Consider the following 23,094-nt stretch of genomic DNA (forward strand, 5'->3'; position numbering starts at 1 on the left):
CTTTGACTCTTACCATTCTTTTGACACTTACCATTTCTCTTTGACACTTACGTTTCTTTGACACTTACCATTTCTCTTTGACTCTTACCATTTCTCTTTGACACTTACCATTTCTCTTTGACTCTTACCATTTCTCTTTGACTCTTACCATTTCTCTTTGACTCTTACCATTTCTCTTTGACACTTACCATTTCTCTTTGACTCTTACCATTTCTCTTTGACACTTACCATTTCTCTTTGACTCTTACCATTTCTCTTTGACTCTTACCGTTTCTCTTTGACTCTTACCATTTCTCTTTGACTCTTACCATTTCTCTTTGACTCTTACCATTTCTCTTTGACACTTACCATTTCTCTTTGACTCTTACCGTTTCTCTTTGACACTTACCATTTCTCTTTGACTCTTACCGTTTCTCTTTGACTCTTACCATTTCTCTTTGACTCTTACCATTTCTCTTTGACTCTTACCATTTCTCTTTGACTCTTACCATTTCTCTTTGACTCTTACCATTTCTCTTTGACACTTTACCATTCTCTTTGACTCTTACCATTTCTTTGACTTTTCCATTTCTCTTTGACTCTTACCATTTCTCTTTGACTCTTACCATTTCTTTTGACTCTTACCATTTCTCTTTGACTCTTACCATTTCTCTTTGACTCTTACCAGTCTCTTTGACTCTTACCATTTCTCTTTGACTCTACCATTCTCTTTGACTCTTACCATTCTCTTTGACTTTTACCATTTCTCTTGACTCTTACCATTTCTCTTGACATTTACCATTTCTCTTTGACTCTACCATTTCTCTTTGACTCTTACCAGTTCTCTTTGACCTATTACCATTTCTCTTTGGACTCTTACCATTTCTCTTTGACACTTACCATTTCTTTGATCTTACCATTTCTCTTTGACTCTTACCATTCTCTTTGACACTTACCATTTCTCTTTGACTCTACCATTCTCTTTGACACTTACCATTCTCTTTGACTCTTACCATTTCTCTTGACTCTTACCATTTCTCTTTGACTCTTACCATTCTCTTTGACTCTTACCGTTTCTCTTTGACATTACCATTTCTATTTGACTCTTACCATTTCTCTTTGACTTACCATTTCTCTTTGACTCTTACCATTTCTCTTTGACTCTTACCATTTCTCTTTGACTTTACCATTTCTCTTTGACTCTTACCATTTCTCTTTGACTTTTACCATTTCTCTTTGACTCTTACCATTTCTCTTTGACTCTTACCATTTCTCTTTGACTCTTACCATTTCTCTTTGACTCTTACCATTTCTCTTTGACTCTTACCATTTCTCTTTGACTCTTACCATTTCTCTTTGACTCTTACCATTTCTCTTTGACTCTTACCATTTCTCTTTGACTCTTACCGTTGCTGGGCCTTTCTGGCCTTCGTTGCTTTTCTCTGATCGTTTCTCTTGCTTTTGTGTTTGTCTTCGTCCTCGTAGTTGACTGCGTTGGTGGCATGGCTTTTGACATAATGTACTTGGGGTACTTTCGAAGGCCTTCCAGAATGAAGTGCTAACGTTCATCTTCCTCGACATGCTGTTCCTGCCTATTTGAGGAAGATATTCTGTGGAGTCAGGGTGGGGGCTGCTGGATGGATTTTTGGTTTGGTCTATGTTAGGAACGAGAAGGGTTAACGGGGTTAGATTAGCCATATATGTGCACTGGATCGTTATTCTCATGGCCATTCAGACTGCTTGGTTCATTTTCAAATAGCTGTCTGGTTGGTCAAGAGGAAGCTGCTTGGTGGTGGATAGGGGCTGGTTGTTTGGTGTCTAGCGTATGGATGTGGGAGGACAGAGACAAGTTTCTGTTGGGAAATTAAATTTGAGGACTGGAAAATTAAATTCAAATCTAAATTTAAGACACAGGATACAGGTTTTGAAGAGACATATCCTATATATTTATACAAATATTTGTGTATTATGATGTTAAGATCATAACTTACAATTTTTTCTCTGGAATGTCCTGGGATGTAAATAAACACCCTACTTATTTTTGAGTAGCAACTGAACTACATGTTTGCAGAAAATGAGTGGGAAAGAGGGAGTGTGAGGGATGTATAGGGAGGGTGCAATTGAGATTATTCCTCGTGGGGTAAAGTTTCTTTCAAGAAATTATCAGGTCATTAAGAATGAAATGTTCACTTTTGAACTGTAAGTTTATTTTACTTTATCTCAAAAAATGCAATGCAGCTAATCAAAGTATGCACCTAAATTATCAACACAATTTTGCCATTTTATTGGAAGCTTATTTATGCCGGCATCAAAGAATTCTGGAGAGCAAGAGGTGATGAAATCACAAAAGGCTGTTTTTACATCTTCTTCAGATTTTAAGTTTTTTCCAATGCAAAAAAGTTGTCTAATGCCTGGAAAATGTGATAGTCAGTTGGTGCAAGGTCTGGTGAATATGGTGGATGACAGAGTACTTCCAAGTTCCATTCCTGTAACTTGAGTAGTGTTCTTTGTGCAACATGTGGTCAAGTATTTTCTGGCAAGAGAATTGGCCTGTCTCTTTTGTCCAATCTCAGTTGTTTAATTGCAAGTTCACCCATCATTTCATCCAGTTGGTTGATGTATACATCATCATCATCGTTTAACATCTGCTTTCCATGCTAGCATGGTTTGGATGATTTGACTGAAGTCTGGCGAACCAGATGGCTGCACCAGGCTCCAAACTGATCTGGCAGAGTTTCTACAGCCAACCACTCCGAGAGTGTAGTGGGTGCTTTTATATGCTACCGGCATGAGGGCCAGTCAGGTGGTACTCGCAATGGCCATGCTCAAATGGTGTTTTTTACGTGCCACCTGCACAGGAGCCAGTCCAGCGGCACTGGCAACGACCTCTCTTGAATGTTTGTTCACGTGCCATGAGCACAAGTACCAGTAAGGTGATGTAGGTAACAATCATGCTCAAATGGTGCTTTTTGCATGCCACCGGCACGGAAGCCAGTTTGTTGCTCTGGCAACGATTGCACTCGGATAGTGCTCTTAATGCTTCACTTGCACGGATGCCAGTCATCGAATTTGATTTCAATTTCACTTGCCTCAACAGGTCTTTGCAAACAGAGTTGAGTGTCCAATGAAGGTAAGGTACACATAAATGGACTGGTTACACACCTGGCATAGACCACAAGGTTATGGTCTCATTTGGCTTGCCAAGTCTTCTCAAGCACAGCATATTTCCAAAGGTCCAGGTCACTAGTCATTGCCTCGGTGAAGCCCAATGTTTGAAGGTCATGCTTCACCACCTCATCCCGGGTCTTCTTGAGTCTACCTCTTCTACAGGTTCCCTCAACCGCTAGGGTGTGGCACTTTTTCTCACAGCTATCCACATCTATTCTCGCGACATGGCCATACCAACGCAAACGTCTCTCTTGCACACCACGTCTGATGCTTCTTAGGTCCAACATTTCTCTCAAGGCACTAACACTCTGTAGAGTGTCAAGTATGCACACTGACATTACACATGTCCTCAGCAATCACAGCCCATGTTTCACTGCCATGTAGCATGGCTCTTCATACACATGTCATACAGTCTACCTTTTACTCTGAGCGAGAGGCCTTTTGTCACCAGTAGAGGTAAGAGCTCTCTGAACTTTGCCCAGGCTATTCTTACTCTAGCAGTTACACTTTCAGCACACCCACCCCCGCTACTGACTTGGTCACCTCGGTAACAGAAGCTATCAACTACTTCTAGTTTTTCTCCTTGGAATGTGGCGGAAGTTGTTCTCTGCACATTTTCAGTGTTATTCATTGCTCCTGAACATCTGCCACATACAAAAACTATCCTCCCAGTTAGCCTTCCTTTGATATTGCTGCAACTCTTGTGTCCATAGCTTACACTTTGTACATCTTATAGAGTTTCTACCTACGCCTTTTCTACAGATCGAGCAGGGCCTTCTACCTGAAGGGATTTGTGGTTTGCCTGCCTTCCTACTTATTAGGACTTTGGTTTTAACTAGGTTGACTCTAATCCTTGTTTCCACACTTGAAACTTCTCCTCTAGTTCTGATAGTGACTCATGCATCTGCTGTAATTGACTTATTAGGCCCCATGAAGCTGTAGTGGATGACACCCGTGCTGGACCACCAAACAGACACCATTAGCATCTTTTTGGTGAATATTCCTTTTTGGATTGTGTTTTGGCACTTCGTTTCTATCCAACCTTTGTGCAAAACACTTGCTGTTGTTGAAAAGAATCCAGTTTTTCATGACATGTAACAATACGATGCAAAAGTGGTTTGTTTTTATGCCAGGACAGCAAAGAACAGCAAGTTTCATGATGACGTGTCATTAGATGCTTGTTCACTTCATGTGTTAGCCACTTGTCTAGCTCCTTTACCTTGTTGATTTGTTTCAGATGGTCCAATAGAGCTGGAATCGAAACATCAAACCTTGCTGCTAACTCACGCATAGTTTGAGATGTATTCACTTCCCCTACAGTTTCCAGCCCATTTTGGTCTTAGGTCTATCACAGAGCTGATTTTCAAGAGTAAAGTCACCAGACCGGAACTCCTCAAACCATCAACATACAGTGTGCTTATTCATCACATTTTCACCAAACACCTCATTGATCTTTCGAGCTGTCTGGGATGCATTAGTTCTACGATGGAACTCATATTCATAAACAGCACAAAATTTTTTATCTAGCCATGGAGTCACGAAAATTGATTTACGAGAGAAAATTCACAATATAACCAGACACCGTGAATTGCATTTTGAAAAATGATGATTTAACTTTTCAATGTTGTAAAACAAAGAATTGTCAGGATAAAACATTAGAGTTAGCTACTGTCAAACTTGGTACTTAAGAAAATCAGACATTTAATTCTTAATGAGTTGATAATCAAATTCAAGAATGGGAAAATTAAATTCGAACCTAAATTTAAGACAGGATAAAAGTTTTGGAGACATATCCTATATATTTATACATATATCCATGTATTATGATGTTAAGATCATAACTTAATTTTTTTTTTTTTTTCTGGATCCCCTGGAATGTAAATAAACACCCTGCTGCTGCTGTTGTTGTTGTTGTAAAGGTTGCAAGCTGGTAGAATCACTAGCAAATTGAACAAAATGCTATAGTAATAATAATAATAATGATGATGATGATAATAATATAGAAAAATACCTTAGGAATGAGAACCCAGGTTTGAAATTTCCCCAGGATACCTGAAGAAGGCTGGAGGGTATATCAGCTGAAACGCTGTGTTAACAACAAACAAGATGAGGACAAATATCCATCAAATCTAAATAATGTACATAATTCCTCATCTCTTAAATATAGAAATGAATTTTCTATACATGTTTTGTTTAATGAACAATTCTCTTAGCTTTCACTTCCACTCAATATTTTCTTGTTAAACTAATCATTATTTCAGACTTTCATGACAAAACTCATCTTTCTCTTCTCATTTCTTTAAAATTTTCTTTCAATTCCAAAATTTTGGTTGATAAACAAAAGGAAATTAATTTTCCAATGGAGTGGCAAATTGTATCAATAAATATAAATTCTCTGGTAATATTTGTAATAAATTTACAATGAATCTAACATTTAACACAAGAACTGTTGTCTTTCATGTGGAAAGCATCTCTCAATCGTGTCTTCTCTCGGCAATTCATATTTGCAGTAAAAACATCGTTAATAAAGAAAGCACAATCCAATTAAGCCAATCTGTCAAAATGTGGAAACTTTTTCTCAGAAATGATATCGGCATAAATTTTGGTTATAATTGCAGTGACAATCACAATCTTTCAATAAGGAAATCATCATCATCAGCAGCAGCAGTAGCAGCATCGATTAACGTCTGTTTTCCCTGCTGGCATGGGTTGGATGGTTTGACTGAAGTCTGGAGAGCCAGCAGCTGCACCAGGCTCCAGTCTGGCCTGGCAGAGTTTCTACAGTTGGATGCCCTTCCTAATGCCGACTACTCCGAGAGTGTAGTGGGTACTATTTACGTTCCACCAGCACAGGAGCCAGTCAGGGGCTACTGGCATCAGCCACATTCAGATGGTACTTTTTCCATGCCATCAGCCAGGGCTGGACGTGCATGGCTGCGATCTCACTTTAGTTGCCGAGTCTTCTCAATCACAGCGTATCTCCAAAGGTCCCAGCCTCCAGTCATTGCCTCTGTGAAGCCCAATGTTCGAAGGTCATGATTCACCACTTCATCCCATGTCTTCCTGGGTCTACTTCTTCCACAGGTTCCCTCAACCACTAGGGTGTGACACTTTTTCACACAGCTGTCCTCATCCATTCATACCACATGGCCAGACCAGCGCAGTCATCTCTTTTGCTCACCACATCTCATGCTTCATATGTCCAACTTTTCTCTCAGTGCACTTACACTCTGTCGTGTATACACACTGTCATTACACATCCAGCAGATCATACTGGCTTCATTTCTTTCAACCCTACACATGTCCCCAGCATTCATGGCCCATGTTTCACTGCCATGTAGCATGGCAGTTCGCACACATGCATCATACAGTCTACTTTTCACCCTGAGCGAGAGGGTGAAATGAAAATACACCAAATTTAAATTGCTCTGATACCATAAAAAGACTGACAGATTGTAATTTTCTTCTGATTCTTTGAGAGAGGACTCCCGTATCGAAAACAGAGAACAAAGTAAATTCTTTCAGGGATGTCCATGTTTTCTTTAGCTTGACATCTGTGTTTTATGTGTTTTGATAAATGGAATGACCTGCTGGTGGTTGACCAATCCATAGGTGCTTGTATACTTAATCCTCAGGGAGACTCAGCATGGCACTGGACCACAAAGCTAGACCTTCAACAGATTCTGTCATAATGAAGTGGTTGGGTCAAGTCCATACTAGAGGATAATGTGTTCTTTCATTGAAGCAAACCTTGTCCCTCTACCCTCATTTATGAACCTATAACTTCCTCCAACAGCCATCAACTCACCATCTAAGTCATTCTTACCATATAGCCAAGCTATGATAGTATCTTTTATATCTATATATATATATATATAATGTGGAGGCGCAATGGCCTAGTGGTTAGGGCAGCGGACTCGCGGTCGTAGGATCGCGGTTTCGATTCCTAGACCGGGCGTTGTGAGTGTTTATTGAGCAAAAACACCTAAAAGCTCCACGAGGCTCCGGCAGGGGGTGGTGATCCCTGCTGTACTCTTTCACCACAACTTTCTCTCACTCTTTCTTCTATTGGCCTGCTCGCTTAGCCAGTGGGGTGGCGTCAGTTGAAGGCTAAAACAATGTGAACGCATTGTGACCAGCAATGTGTAACTACATCTGATAGCCTGGTCGGTCACGGTGATATATATATATATAATATGTGATAATTAGTTGGTTGTCATAATAAAACTAATTGTCACATATTATATTTATAGATAAATTCCTCTATTTACATAATAGCGATATCTCATTCATTCTTTTGTTGTCATATTATTATTATTATTATTATTAATATATATATATATATATATATATAATAAATATTAGGGAATAAATCCAAATTTACAGGGAAAAAATCAGATTTAGGATTAAATCCAATTTTATAGTAAAATATTATATAATATTAATTCATAAATTAAAACAGATTAGGAGATCGAAAATCCACCTGACGAATGTCATTGAAGACATAAAACGATTGTAGTGGCGGTTTATTTCTTTATATTAAAAATTTTTATGTATTGATTAAGTTTTTCCTTGTTTGTTTTGCAAAATGGTGGTTTTGTCTCGAATTAATATTATATATATATATATATATATATATATATATATATATAATGCCTTGCAGAGTTTGTAAATAGTGTAGTGGATAGGGTTGATGGAGATGATGTCACTAAAGTGATGTTACTGGGCTTTTAGAATTGTGGTATTTGAAATGAAAATTATTTGGAAATCTCACAAACAATTTTAAGGGTTTACAGAGCATCTTAGGGAAAATATTGTGGAGGTTTTTGAAAGGAGTGAAGAGGGGCTAGAAGGATCAAAGTGATTGCCATACTGGAGCATGGAAACTATGAGTTATGAATGAAGCCTCTGTTGCAACCAGTTATATAATGGGGTTTATAATGGAACTAGGATATTTATATTAACCAGTTATATAATGGGATTTTTTTTCTGAGTTCAAATTCCACTGAAGTCAACATTGTCTTTCATCCTTTTGATATTGATAAAATAAGTACCAGCTGTGTACTGGGGGTTAATGTAATTGACTTACCCTTACCCTGAAATTGCTGACCTCAGGCCAAAATATGAAACCACTTTAAGGGTTATCTTCTGTGCTATTTCATACATTCACTGCTAGATTCCACTATATTCTCACCTTTTATCAAGGTGTAGGTTGAAGTCAAAGAGGGAGACCTCTCAGTGGTTGCTTGACCTGCTAGAAATATCAATCAAATCTTCTTCAAATCACAGTCTACAACTGTGAAAGGCAAAATACAATGGCTAATAATGTAGTGTTACATTATTAACAAGTTGTTTGTAATACTGGACAGTCATGGTTGGAATGCCTTTGATTATCAGTCAGTCTGATCAGCCACCAGCATGATCTTGTTACCATTCCTTCTCTCTATCTGTTTCATCCATTCTTCATTTCCACAAGAATTCTTATAACTTCCATTTCAATTCTTTTGTTTGGTTTTGCTAAAACTGAACTGCAAAAAAAAAACCCCTGCAGACTTGGTTCATATCTTCTCTTCATTAATTAATAATATTCATTATATCAGCTGCTTGCTAGCATCCATAGTGGTGGCCACTGTTCTGGATTAAAGTAAATGCTGTAAATTAAAACCTCTCCCTTAATCTCAAAGATAAGTTTGGAGATTTTCTTAGAATTATATTTTCAGTTGAAGTCTGACACCACTTCATTTGATAGCAAAATGATAACTGTTCAAAGAAAATATGTTAAATGAATAAATATATTTCTTAAACATTTTACATTATGTGATGTGTGTGGGTGTAGAGGGAGATGCACACGTTTATAAACATACTGGCAGCATAGCCCGGCGTTGCCTGGTTAGTTTGACATTTAATGTAAACTTGATGTCCAACATCGGTGTAGGGAAAATCTATGTGAACTTTCAAAAAATATCGCAGAAAAATCGGTTTGATATGTATGCCACATATGATGTAATTAACCGATTTTTTCCAGTAATAACATATCCTATTGGAATCAAAAGGGCCATATAGTTCCTTGGAGTAGACATGATGCTCGCTGTGAATTTAAAAAAAAATTCCTGCCAATTTGTTAAAGATATTGTCAAAAATATGTCATCTTGAATTTGAACGTGATTTCCCAAAATGGCATGATTTTATCGATTTTTTCTGATGGTAAGGTATTGCATGGAAAACTAACGTCAGAATTAAGTTCCTTAGGGTAACATTAAGCTTTACCATGAGTTTGGTGAAAATCGATTGCAAGTTGTGAAAACTATAACGGAAAATGTGTTGCATATGATAAGCTTAGATTCTCAACCCCATGTCGAATTTATCGATTTTTTTCAGAACTGGGGGAACTTTTCAAAATTTTCGCTGCATTAGTTTTGAATTATGACATTGGGCTATGTGTGTGTCAAGTTTCATCAGAATCGTTTGAAAGCCGTGGTCAGGGTGAGGGTACAACCTGACAGACACACAGACAGACAAACTGCCTTTTATATATAGAGAGAAGAGATATAGTTGCCATAGTAACAAAGCTAACACACACAGTGAAGCTGCTTGGCAAAGATTGACCATGAACTCTGCTGTACATGTGCACTAATTTTTAATATTCTAGCTCACTTCCACTGTTTACAGCAGTGCTTGGAAGGAAGGTGTGTAGCGTGTGATTGTCACATTGACCATGACAGAGAAAGTTTTCATGGTGATACCTTACCTGCTCAGAGGCTTGTGCAAAGTTACAGAAAGTGTATGGAGAGGTGTGTATGAGCCGTACACAAGTGTATGAGTGGTTCAGACGTTTCTAAGATGGTTGAAAAAATGTTGATATTTCCAAACATTCTGGGAGACCCGCAACCAGCAGAACTAAGAAAAATATTGCAGATGTGCATGCAGCTGTGAGGGAAAAGCATCTAATCACCATCCGTGAGTTATCAGAAGATGTGCAGATTAGTTACGGTTCAGTTCAGTCGATTATCACTGAAGATTTGGGTGTGAGACGCATGTCTGCCAAGTTTGTGCCAAAACTGCTTTCAGGTGATCAAAAAGACAATCGGGTTTCAGTTGCACAAGATCTCCTTGACTGTCGAGAATGATGGAAACTTTTTGAAAACTTTGTGTAGGCCTCTGAGCAGGTATCTCCAAGCTTCTGGCAAAATCCAATGCAGATTCTCTGCTCAACTTGCTCTTTCATGGTCAATGCAGTGATCACACGCTACACACCTTCCTTCCAAGCACTGCTGTAAACAATGGAAATGAGCTAGAACGTTAAAACTTAGTGTGCATGCACCACAGTGGTTAAGGTCAATTGGTGCCAAGAGGCTTCACTCTGCATGCTTTAGCTTCGTTACTATGACAACAATCCAAATACTCACTAATCAGACAACACAACACACATATATAAACGTATATTTTATCTGTTACTTGTTTCAGTCATCAGGCTGTGGCCATGCTGGGGCACTGCCTTGAGGAAATCTAGTCTAAGTAATCGACCCCTTTTGCTGAACTGCGAAGTTATAGGGATGTAAACATATCAACACCAGTTGTCAAGGGGACAGCAAAGACACACACTCACCCATAAATATGTACGATGGGCTTCTTATAGTTTCCATTTGTCAAATCCACTCACAAGGCTTTATTGGCTTGACACTTGAGTAGATAACAATTGCTCAAGGTGACATGCAGTGGTAGTGAATCCAGAACAAAGTGGTTAGGAACCAAATTTTTTTACCATACAGCCATACCTGCACCTATGACCATACTTGCACACACATCATCATCATCATTTAACATCCATTGTCCAAGCTGGCATGGGTTGATCAGTTTGGCCAGTGCTGGAAAGCTGGAAGGCTGCACCAGACTCCAGTCTGATTTGGCATGATTTTCTACAGCTGGATGCCCTTCCTAATGCCAACCACTGTGAGAGTCTAGTGGGTGCTTTTACATTTCACTGGCACAGGTGCCATTTGTGTGACACCTGTATCTGCTATGACTGACTGATTTTACTTGGCTTAATGGGACTTATTTTCAAGTATGACATAATGCCAAAGGTCTCAGTCATTGCTTCCTGGAGGCCCAACACTCAAAAGGTGCTTTACATGTGCCACTGGCATCAGCCATCTTGCCCCCATGAGGTCCAATGCTCGAAAGATGCTTTTTACATGCCACAGGCATGGGTGCTAGTTATATAGCACCAGCATCGGCCATGACTACAATTTCACTTGGCTTGCTGGGTCTTCTCAAGCACTGCATATCACCAAAGGTCTCAGTCACTAGTCATTGCCTCTGTGAGGCTCAAAGTTCAAAGATCATGCTTCACCATATCGTCCCATGTCTTCCTGGGTTTACTTCTACCACAGGTTCCCTCCACAGATAAAGGTTGGCACTTCTTTACTCAGCTGTCCTCGTCCATTCATATCATATGACCATAGCAGTGCAGTTGTCTCTCTTGCACACCACATCTGATTCCTCTTATGCCCGACTTCTCTCTCAAGATGCTTACACTGTCAAACATGGGCACTGACAGTGCACATCCAGCGAAGCATACTGGCTTCATTTCTTTCAAGCCTATGCATATCCTTGGCTGTCATAGCCCATGTTTCACTGCCATGTAACATAGCTGGTTGCACACAGTTATCATACAATCTGCCTTTCACTCTGAGGGAGAGGCCCTTTGTTGCCAGCAGGGGTAGGAGCTCTCTGAACTTTACCTAGCCTATACTTATTTTCACAGCTACACTCTCAGAGCATCTACCTCCAAATATATATATATAGATATATATATATATGTAAATGGATGAATGAATTATCCTTTGTTTACCATTAACATGGAAAATTTAATAAACAGTTACCAGGGTAGCAAAATTCACACAAGTAACAAGGATGTAGCGACCTATTCAAAGGCAGAAACACTGGGTTAATGTGCAGTTATTTGTGTAGTATAAGTAAATAAATGGAGTTGAACACAGATGCTATTCAAATTCTTTTAATTTGACATATGTTTCGAAGACAACATTGGTTTTATTCCAAAGGAATAAACGGTGTGAAATGCAATCTTCTCATCAGGAAAGAAAGAGAGCCTATCTCAACAACAAGACATTATAACAATTTCGATGACTGCATAAATGATAAATAGAACGTTATTGCAGTCATCAAAATTGTTATAATGTCTTGTTGTTGAGATAGGCTCTCTTTCTTTCCTGATGAGAAGATTGCATTTCACACCGTTTATTCCTTTGGAATAAAACCAATGTTGCCTTCGAAACATATGTCGAAAGTAAAAGAATTTGAATAGTATCTGCGTTCAACTCCATATAGATAGATATGTATGTATGTATGTATGTATGTAGCACGCACTCTTGAGGACATGCAATGAATTCTAAGCTATTTCTTGCATGCATCAAAGACGTTTGGTCTGACCATCAGCATTCAGAAAACTGATCTTGTCAATCAACCCATTTGTGACCGTCTTCCTACTGTTTCCCTACTCTACATGTTGATGGGAAAGCATTAAAAACCGTTTCCTCCTTCATTTATCTTGGTTCCATTGTGTTGATGATGTGAAGATGGATAAAGAAAAAGAGTCCAGAATTGGAAAGGCTAGCTCCGCTTTTGGTAAGCTTTATCACAGGCTATGAAACAGCCACAACATATCGTTGAAAGTGAAAGTTAATGTATATGTATAATTCAGTGGTCTTAACAGCATTGCTTTATGAAGCGTAATCTTTGACTCTGTTCCAAAAGCACATCAACCAGCTTGACACTTTTCATATGCGATGCTTGCATACTATCTCCAACATAAAGCCGAGTGACCATATTCATAACAGTGAGGTACTAACAAAATGCAACATATCAGGTGTGGAAGCCATCCTCATCAAAATACAGCTTAGATGGTCAGGTCATCTCTCACATATGAGTGATATCCAAAGTAACTTCTCTTTGGCCAAAGGTCAGTTGGAAGGCCACTCTTGTGCTTCAAAGACAAACTAAAAGACAATCTGAAACGATGCAACATTCCCTTTTCTTCCTGGGAGATCAAAGCATCAGATTACAGAACCCGGTGCCAGTCCTGCTTCTCCTCACTTCAAAGATTTGAGCAAAGTTGACTCCAACTTTGGGACCAACTTCAAGCAAGCATGAAGGCTCGCTGGCAAAACGCTGCTTCTCTGAATGGAAACCTATTTCTTTACTACCTCCAAGGGGCTAAACACAGAGAGGACAGACAAACGGATTAAGTTGATTATATCGCCACCAGTGTGTAACTGCTACTTATTTAATCGACCCCGAAAGGACGAAAGGCAAAGTTGACCTCAATGGAATTTGAACTCAGAACGTAGAAGCAGATGAAATACCGCTAAGCATTTCGCCCGACGTGCTAACATTTCTGCCAGCTCCTCTGAATGGAAACCTTAAATGTCATTGTAGTTTTGTGGTAGGAAGTAAAGCAGGTCTTGCCTTCCACTCAAGAAAACTCATAGTAAATGATCTACAAGCCCTCAAGCAAACTGAGTCCTCAACTTGTTCCATTTGCCTAAAGGTTTGCAAGGAACCAGCCGGCCTCAAAGAGACACATTCATGTCCATAGGACATGATTAATACTATATTTTACTGAACCCTTATTTTGTTGTTCATGACCAGAGAAGCCATCATATATATATATCAAAACAGGAGATAGGAAAACTTTTTGGCATTATTTATTCACCATTACACATGTTTCATTTGCTAGTAGGAATTACAAAACTGTACAGATATTAGAAGACATACAAGATATCTCATATTACAAATTCTTCAGATTGAGAATCAAATGATACCAAAAAATGTTCCAATCTTGTGTTTTGATATTATTATTCTGAAGAAAATATTTTCTGGTATTTTTAACTTTTATGCATACCTCACACAAATATCACATCTACATTCAGATTTGGAAAACTGAAATAAACAGCTGTGCCTCAAGAGGACACATCTTGGATTTTAACCCTATTGATATAAAACATATATGTGTCTGTCTGTGTGTATTCTCATCATTTCCTGTTGTTGTCTTTGCTTGCTTCAAACCATTTTGTTTTATTTCATTTTATTTTATAATTTTTTTTTTTTTACTTACAGAGGGAATTAAAGTTGCAAAATCCACATCAATAAATAATCTTTTAAAATCTGAATTCTGGCTTATAGTAAACAACAGGGAATATCATGTCACACCTCCTGAACAAAGTAAGTACAAAGACTTTCTCGCTTTACTTTTTCAATCCTAAATTTCATTCAGTATATTTTAATTATAACATTAATTATAACTGCAGTATCTTGTGGATCTACAATCTTCACTGTCTACAAACTGCCAATGGTTTATAAACCTTTATAATTGGCATCACCTTTTGGTTCCATTTCAAGTTGTCACTCATTATTCAACATATATTCTTATTTGGTCAATCTCACTGAGTGAAACTTCTCTCAGCCTGTCTTCTACCTTCACTGACTTGAATTGTTTTAAATATCTTATCTTATAATATTCTTTGATGAGAGTCTGATTTCTTTGCAAAGTGGTTACAGTACAAAATATTTAGGATCTCCCCTTAACCATCACCACATTAACTAACTCTCTCAGTCCTTCTTAGCTAAAAACGTCTATAATACTTTTTTTTTATTATTTATTTACACCTGGTGTTGCTACTTTCTTTATTCCCTCCAATCCGGTCACTTCTCTCTTTACACTTCTCCATTTAGTTCCGTGCCACCTACTGCTTGTTTCGGGCTCTGTTTCAACCCCTCAGATTTGTGATCATCCTGCAGTCTTCTGCATTTAAGTTTTTTAATTCTTTCTCACTGTCTAACAAACTGTTGTCCAGCTCCAGTTGGAAGTTGACCCTTATTTAGAAAGATATTTCAACTTTCTTACTTCTAACAATAGAATTTACATCATGGAGTTCCAGAAATTCTGTTATGTCAGTTCAATGTTGCTTGTGCTCTCACCACGGATTGACTCCATTCACACCCATGTAGCAGCCTGTCGTGTATATATATATATATATGTGAAGGGGCATAGCGTAGTGGTTAGGGTGTTGCACTTGAGATGGCGAGATCATGGGTTCGATTCCCAGACTAGGTTATTTTGTTGTGTTCTTGAGCCAAGCACTTCACGTTGCTCTGCAATCATTTCATGTGACATGTGGCACATGGTGCACCTGTACAGGTAATGTCGATTTGATGGAAGCTGTGACCTTTTGTGTACACAAACATTTGGTCACAATAAACAAATCATCCGTGTGGTTGTTTGGCAAGAAATCGCTGAAACCTCATACATTGTCTAACAACAGGAGAGTCCATTTTATATATCATCATCATCATCATTTAACGTCCGTTTTCCATGCTGGCATGGGTTGGATGGTTCAACCGGGGTTTGCACCAGGCTCCAATCTGATCTAGCAATGTTTCAACAGCTGGAAGCCCTTCCTAATGCCAACCACTCTGAGAGTGTAGTGGGTGCTTTTTACATGCCACTACCACTGAGGGGCCAGTCAGGTGGCACTGGCATCGACCACGTTTGAATGGTGCTTTTTACATGCCACCAGCAGCATTGGCATTGGCCACAATTATGCTATATATATATACACACACACACACACACACACACACATATAGTTAGATAGAAAGTGAATGGGAGATGTGTGTGTGCACGTGATGTCAAATTATGGCACTTAACTCTTTCAACCCATTTAGCTTTGAACTTTCTGGCCCCTAGTTGTCTTGTATAGAATTGAATATTAGTCTAACTTTTGTTCAAGTGTTTCTCAAGGTTTGGTAAATTCGGTTCCCGTCTGCTCGCAGGATATTGCTCCTATTGGCTGTCAGGGAACTCGTCTGCCTTTGACATGCCTTTACAAATGGCGTCCTCTTAATCCGTTTTGTTTTATTCCACTTTTAATGTTACTTATGTGGAATGCAGGGAGGAGGAGGGATTTATTGGTTGCCAGCATCGCCTGGCCCCGAGCCGGTGACACGTAAAAGCACCATCCGTTCGTGGCCGTTCGCCAGCTCTGTCTGGCACCTGTGCAGGTGGCACGTAAAAAACACCCACTACACTCGCGGAGTGGTTGACGTTAGGAAGGGCATCCAGCCATAGAAACACTGCCAGATCTGACTGGGCCTGACGAAGCCTTCCAGCTTCACAGACCCCAGTTGACCCGTCCAACCCATGCTAGCATGGAAAACGGACGCTAAACGATGATGATGATGATGATGATGATGAATCAATTAAGAATTATTATTTGGAAACCAGTTTTCCTTCAGGGAAGATATTCTTTTTGGAATATAGATTTCTGTTAACAACAACCTTTGAACGCATTTGATCAATTTAATCTACTTGGTTTGTACAAGGAACATTAAACCAACATCAGTTAATAGGGTTGGTGGTGGTGGTCGTGGTGGTGGGGATTGATTAATCAAACATTCTGACTTAATCCTATTACTCATTAAAATGTCATCCCAACTCATTCCTGCATTTCAGATCAATGCTTACACGAAAACTCATATTTCATTGTAAAACATCCACCATGTTAACAGCTGTTGAATCCTTTTGTCAGAAATGTTTTGTTGGAGGGGGAACATGTGGAGCAAATGAAGAACTTGATCTGTTGTACAAATGAGAACAAACACAGCCCTGTAAACGGTTTTCTCCTACTCTAAGCTCAAAGCCTGACATTTTGAGGGAAGGGGTCAGTCATTTACATCATCTCCAGTGTCTCACTGGTACTTAATTTATCGACCCCAAAAGGATGAAAAGCAAAGTCAACCTTAGCAAATTTCAATGCAAAATGTTTTATTGTGTGTGTGTGTTTTAATTTTTTTGTATTTATAAGAGTAAACTATCCAATGTATTTTTATGTTATTTAAGAATTTTAGATAGCAGGATGTGGTTTGTGAGAAATTTGGCTGCTATTTCCAATGGGTCATGGAGACCATTTCCTTTGTTGGACACTTAGACCAGCCGACATGGTGTGATGCTTCCTTGTTGGGTTGGGCAGCAATGCCGTTGGAAACAACTCTGTTGTACTTTGTATTTCAATTCTTGAGAGAGGTGATTGATGAAAGGTTGGTGTGAGATGTGAGTTATTTAGAAACAGTGTGATAAGTGGGGAGCGGAATAGCTGACAGAGTTTTAGTTTCATTTAGAGATACGCTTATACTTGCATCATTATCATAAATATCCAGATCATAAAATAACTTTTAAAGTTTATATTTTCTCTGTAAACTTAGAATCTTACTCTGGATATTCATGTTATTTTATGACAAGTTGTTTTCACTGGTCAGTTTTTCTGTCCTTGCCAACCATATAGTTATAAACAGCCCTCTTCTTTAGCTCCATGGGATTTTTCCCTATTCACTTACACCTCAGTATTGTTTCTTTATTTCATAATTTTGTGAGATGGAAGGGGTTTTACAAGTTGTCCAAGACCAAATAATATCAATCTAGGCTGCTGTTTCTCTTTCAATGGTTACATGTTACCAGCTGCAGCAAAAGGCATGGGTCAGGAGGAAATTCCAAGGAGCAAACATTGTGAGGGAAAATGACTGAGTGTGTTTGGGTGGATGGACTCACCCTGGGTGGCACAGAATCAGCCAGTTCTGCTGGTCAGAATACACCGCCCATGTGTGGATTAGCCAATCACTTGAATATCCTTCTTTCAGCTGCTGCCTGTGCATCAAATAGCTGCACCAACTTTCCAGATGTGGGAGCAGAAATCCATTGTGAGTCTCACCTGACAGAGATTCCAGTTGTTGAGGCTTGAAGAGGATTTGTTATTAGTAAGATAGGATTGACAAAAGGTCAACATAAATTTATAAGGATTTATAAATGTAGTTCCTATTTGTAAACACAAATAGGTTTTTTTTCTTGCATGAATTTAATTTCTCTAGATCAGTTTTAATTGATGGCCTGTAAATGCCATTAAAAGTGTTTCCTAACTTTCAGTCAGACATGGCTAATTATTCTGATCCATTGATTTAACTTTCTCGCATAACTGGTGCAAACATAAAGCAATAATGAGGAAACCATCAATTAATTGAGGCCTTAAAATCTGGCCATAATTTCTGTTCAGTACCAAACTCCATTTTTGTGTGTTACCTTTGGAAGGCGGTGAGCTGGCGGAAACGTTAGCACGCCAGGCGAAATGCGTAGCCATATTTCGTCTGCAGCTACGTTCTGAGTTCAAATTTCGCTGAGGTCGACTTTGCCTTTCATCCTTTCGGGGTCGATTAAGTAAGTACCAGTTACGCACTGGGGTCGATATAATCGACTTAATCCGTTTGTCTGTCCTTGTTTGTCCCCTCTATGTTTAGCCCCTTGTGGGTAGTAAAGAAATAGGTAGAGCTCTTTGCAATTAGAAATAAAAGATACATTCTTTCATTTTTGGTATTTTATCAAAATAGATTCCAGCAAGATTTTTGCTTTATTTTTGATTTTTGTTTTACTGATTTTTAAGAAAATAAATAAAATTTAAATGATGAATTACTATACATTATATAACTTATTGTTTTCTTTTTCATTCAAAAATTATTATATAATTTTAGTTATTACATTTTTTACTTTTAATTTTCATCAGATTGATTTTTAAATCAATAGTATTCCTTAATGTAGATCAATCAATGAATCAGTAAGTTCTTCTTTCACAAAACATTGCATCTTTAACAGTGGATGTGTATCTAGATCCATTTCACCTTCCCTTCCTGGATCATCCCTCTTACTGTATTTGCCGTTCATTTATTTAACCCTAGGAATGCCACAGCTACACAATCTCAGTTTATTGTTGTTACATCACCATATTTACAGGCAATTCTACAGGGTGTGGCAAACAAACCCCTCATATTGTAGCTGGTCATTGGTGTAAAATGTAAGTAGGAAATATTCTGCTACACCATACTTAACAGTAGCAGAGCTTCACTATTTTGGGTTATTCTAGTACAGAGTCTAAGTCACCGTATTTACAGTTTCCATATATATTTTTGACATATCCTACCTCAGTGGAAGAAAAAATCAAAATGGTCTGCACAGCAGCATTTATTCGACAGGGGATCAAAGAATTCTCCAAACTGCAGTCTCTAAACAGCCAGTACACAGCAGTTTTAGAAATGAAACTCTTCTAATTAATTATAGTAAAACACATCATCATCATTCATTTGCCATGCTGGCACGGGTTGGATGGTTGACAGGGGCTGGGAGCCATATCAGGGGCCATCATATTTTGGCATGGTTTCTACAGCTGGATGCCCTTCCCAATACCAACCACTTTACAGAGTGTACTAAGTGTTTTTCTATATGGCACCATCACTGAGAGGGTCACCAATTACCTTACAAGACAAAAAAGGCAACAAACCCTCTGCTTGGATGGGGTAAATATTTAACAATATAATTCATCTCCTCTAATTCTCAAAAGCTTTTCAAAGAATCTTGCCAAGTTCCACCTTGCCAGTTATTACCATTTTACTGGTTCCTGGCAGGAAGCCGCAGCCATGCTGGGCTGCATTGTTTTACTTAGAATTTTTTAAATTTCTATTTTGCTATTTAAAAGAATATTTTCAGTTAGGCTCAGGCATCACTGTGTGGTAAGAAGCTTACTCCTTAACCACATGGTTCCAGGTTCAGTCCCACTGCATGGTGCCTTGTGCAAATGTCTTCTGCTATAGCCTCAGGCCGACAAAAGCCTTGTGACTAGATGTAGTAGACAAAAACTGAAAGAAGCCTATCGTGTGTGTGTCTTTGTGTCTCTCCCCCACCCCACTGCTTGACAACCAATGCTGATGTGTTTATGTTTCTGTAACTTAGCAGTTTGACAAAAGTGACTGATAAAATAAGTACCAGGTTCTAAAAAGAAGCAAAAAAAAAAAAAAAACGACGACTGGGGTTCATATATTCAACTAAAAACCCTCCAAGTTTGTGCTCCAGCATGGCCAAAGGTTTTATAATTGTTTAATTTTACTATTTTGAAATGTATTTTATAGAAACTTTTCTTCGTTGTTGAAGTTGGTTTATTTGTCAGAAGTAAACCATTAAACGTTTTTGGTGCTTCTCAAAGTCACTCTCTGAACAATGGCAAAGAGCGCATCAGGAAACAAACGGTCAACTTTTCAAATCTGTTTTTTTCTCAAAATACATTGTGTGTTCAGTTTCTCCAGGACAGAGTTTATTTTATTTATTCATCTGTGTGTGTGTTAAAAGCTAATTTCTTTCAACGTGAAAGTTGTTAGTATTTGTGTAAACAACCTTATCGCATATTTATTGTTGGTAGAAGTCAGTTACCTTTGTGAGACCAATAAGTACAAGGGAACTCCTCTTGAAAATGTCGTCTTCGTATTCTGGAAGTAGCTGGTCCCTTATGATAAATGACATGCCAACATGTACAGTCAGTACAATTACTTTCAGCAATATCTACCTAGTCCTAGCACTTGTCTACAAACAAAGGGGCCAATTTCTGGGCCCAGACTCCCAAGCATACATCCAGTTCTAAAACTGTTTAAGCAAGATTTTCATTCTAATTATCTTTTATCTTCTATCTTTTCCTTGTTTTAGTCTTAAGACGGTAGCCATGCTGGGGCGCCACCTTCAGGAATTTTAGTCAAATGAATCAGCCCCAGGATTTATTTTTCATTTAAGTCTAGCACTTATTCTATCGATCTCGTTTGCCAAACTGCTACAAGGGCTTCTTTCAGTCTCTGTTTACCAAATCCACTCACAAGGCTTTGGTTGGCCCTAGGCTGTAGTAGAAGACACTTGCCCAAGGTGCCACACAGTGGGACTGAACCTGGAACCATGTCGTTGGGAAGCAAACTTCTTACCACACAACCATGCATGTTTTGCTTGCTTGTTTGTTTTTGTTTTTTTTTCATAAATACTAAAAATTTACCTGAAATTGGTTTGGTTCTTTCTCATCATCATCATTTTAACATTTACTTTTCTATGCTTTCGTGAGTCAGACTGAATTCGTTAAAGCAGGTTTTATACAGCAGGATGCTCTTTCTGTTGCCAACTGTCACTTGCTTCCAAGCAAGGTAACATGGCTCCCCCTCGTGACCAGACATGTTTTCACTGTTGATTGGAAATGAAGGGCATCTTTTGTGTGATGGTTGTTTGTTTACAACTATCATGCAGTGTCAAGGTAAAGAGATGCTATCACACACAAACACAAACATACACATACACAACCATACACACACACACACACACACACACACACACACACATGATGGGTCTCTTGTGCAAACAGAACAAAGAGCACAGAAACGGGGCCAGTGGGTTTTTTTGTTAATTATGAAAACAATGAAGGAGGTATTTGAATTACGATGATTAGGAAACTAAATTCAATAACTTTTTCTGTTTCACTTGTAACTATTTTTAGTTTTCACCTGCCATTAAGCCAGTCTGTGTTTATGAAATGAAAGAATCAGTGAACTTGAGCAGTCAATCTAGTTCAGGTGTGCAAACTTTTATTCCTGTCCCACTGGGGTTTAACCTAAATCAATAACACAGCTTTTATATATTTAACCTGAAACAACAATAATGACAGTTTCTCCTTCCTTTCTCTCTCTCTCTCTCATCAATACTATTGATTAGACAAATGCCATTAACTGTGCTGAGCATGAAATATATTTCCCAGTAATTTTAGATGGTTATATTGACCCCAGCATTTTACCTAGTAATTATGTTATCAATCTCATTTTTGTCAAATGGTTATGTCCACCTTGGCTTAAATCCACAGGAATCTCAGTATTCAAATGCAACAAAGTGTTTTTACAGCTCATTGGTTTGTAGATCAAACCTCAGTAACAAAGCATCGGATGGTGCTTTTTATATGCCACCGGCACCGAAGCCAGTCAAAGCGGCACTGGCATCGGCCACGTTTGGTTGGTGCTTTTTACGTGCTACTGGCATGGGGCTCACAACTACAATTTCCATTTGGTTTGATCTTGATATTGTTGTTGATGTTGATGTACTTGACTCAATAGGTCTCCTCAAGCACGGCATGTTGCCCTACAATCCAAGGTACTTTTGTGTGGGCTGGTTATGCACACTGGTGTAGGTTACAGCTGTGGACTTACTTTATTTGCCGGGTCTTCTCAGTCACAGCATACCTCCAGAGGTCTCGGTCTTTTGTCATTGCCTCTGAGGCCCAACGTTTGAAGGTCATGCTTCACCACCTCATCCCATGTCTTGAATAAAACTGACTGGGCAAAGTTCAGAGTTACTACCTTTGTTGGTAAAGAAGGGCCTCTCCCTTGCGTATATACAAACAGCATTGCTACATGTTAGTGAAACACAGGCTGTGACTGCAGAGAACATGTGAAGGCTTGAAAGAAATGAAGCCAGCAGTCTCTGTTGAGTGTAGGATATCAGTGTGCACATAGGACAAATGGTAAATGTTTGGGGAGACAAAATGGATACAAGGCATCAGATGAAGTATGCAAGAGAGAAGCCTACACTCGTAAGGTCATGTAGTTAGTATGGATGAGGAGGAGGAGAGCTGCATAAAGAAGTGCTGGTCTGTAATTGTGGAGGGAACTTGTGGAAAGGGTAGACCGAGGAAGATGTGGGACGAAGTGGTGAGAAATGATCTTCAGATTTTGAGTCTCACAGAGGAGATGAACAACTGGCGATTTGCTGGACTTGAGAAAATCTAAGTTAGAGCCAAAAGTAAAAATGTGTCCCCACTTCCCCACCAACCTACCTTCCATCACTTATGCCCACCACCACTGTACTCACCTCCATTCCCCCTCACATACCTACCTGCACAATATGTTCCTATCAAATCCTTTCCCCCATAACATATCCTCCCAACACCCTCTCCCTCCACCCTACTCATTAAATTCTCTGCCCACCCCCACCTCCCACTTTCCTTTCACAGTCTCTTGAACCCACTCACCCTCTCCAAT

At 38.9% G+C, this 23,094-nt stretch overlaps 1 protein-coding gene across 5 annotated transcripts in view; it reads left to right on the forward strand.

Moving 5' to 3' along the window:
• Nucleotides 1-23,094, forward strand: part of LOC115210107 (calcium uniporter protein, mitochondrial) — a 208,327-nt gene that overhangs the window by 139,640 nt on the left and 45,593 nt on the right. For all 5 annotated transcript variants that reach the window (XM_029778633.2, XM_029778632.2, XM_029778636.2 and 2 more), the window contains one exon: nt 14,284-14,388. In XM_029778633.2, the coding sequence (XP_029634493.1) occupies nt 14,284-14,388 (105 nt within the window). The remainder of the gene's footprint in view (nt 1-14,283; nt 14,389-23,094) is intronic.

The sequence above is a fragment of the Octopus sinensis genome, linkage group LG1 (genome assembly GCF_006345805.1).
Source record: "Octopus sinensis linkage group LG1, ASM634580v1, whole genome shotgun sequence".
In the NCBI taxonomy this organism is placed as follows: Eukaryota; Metazoa; Mollusca; class Cephalopoda; order Octopoda; family Octopodidae; genus Octopus; species Octopus sinensis.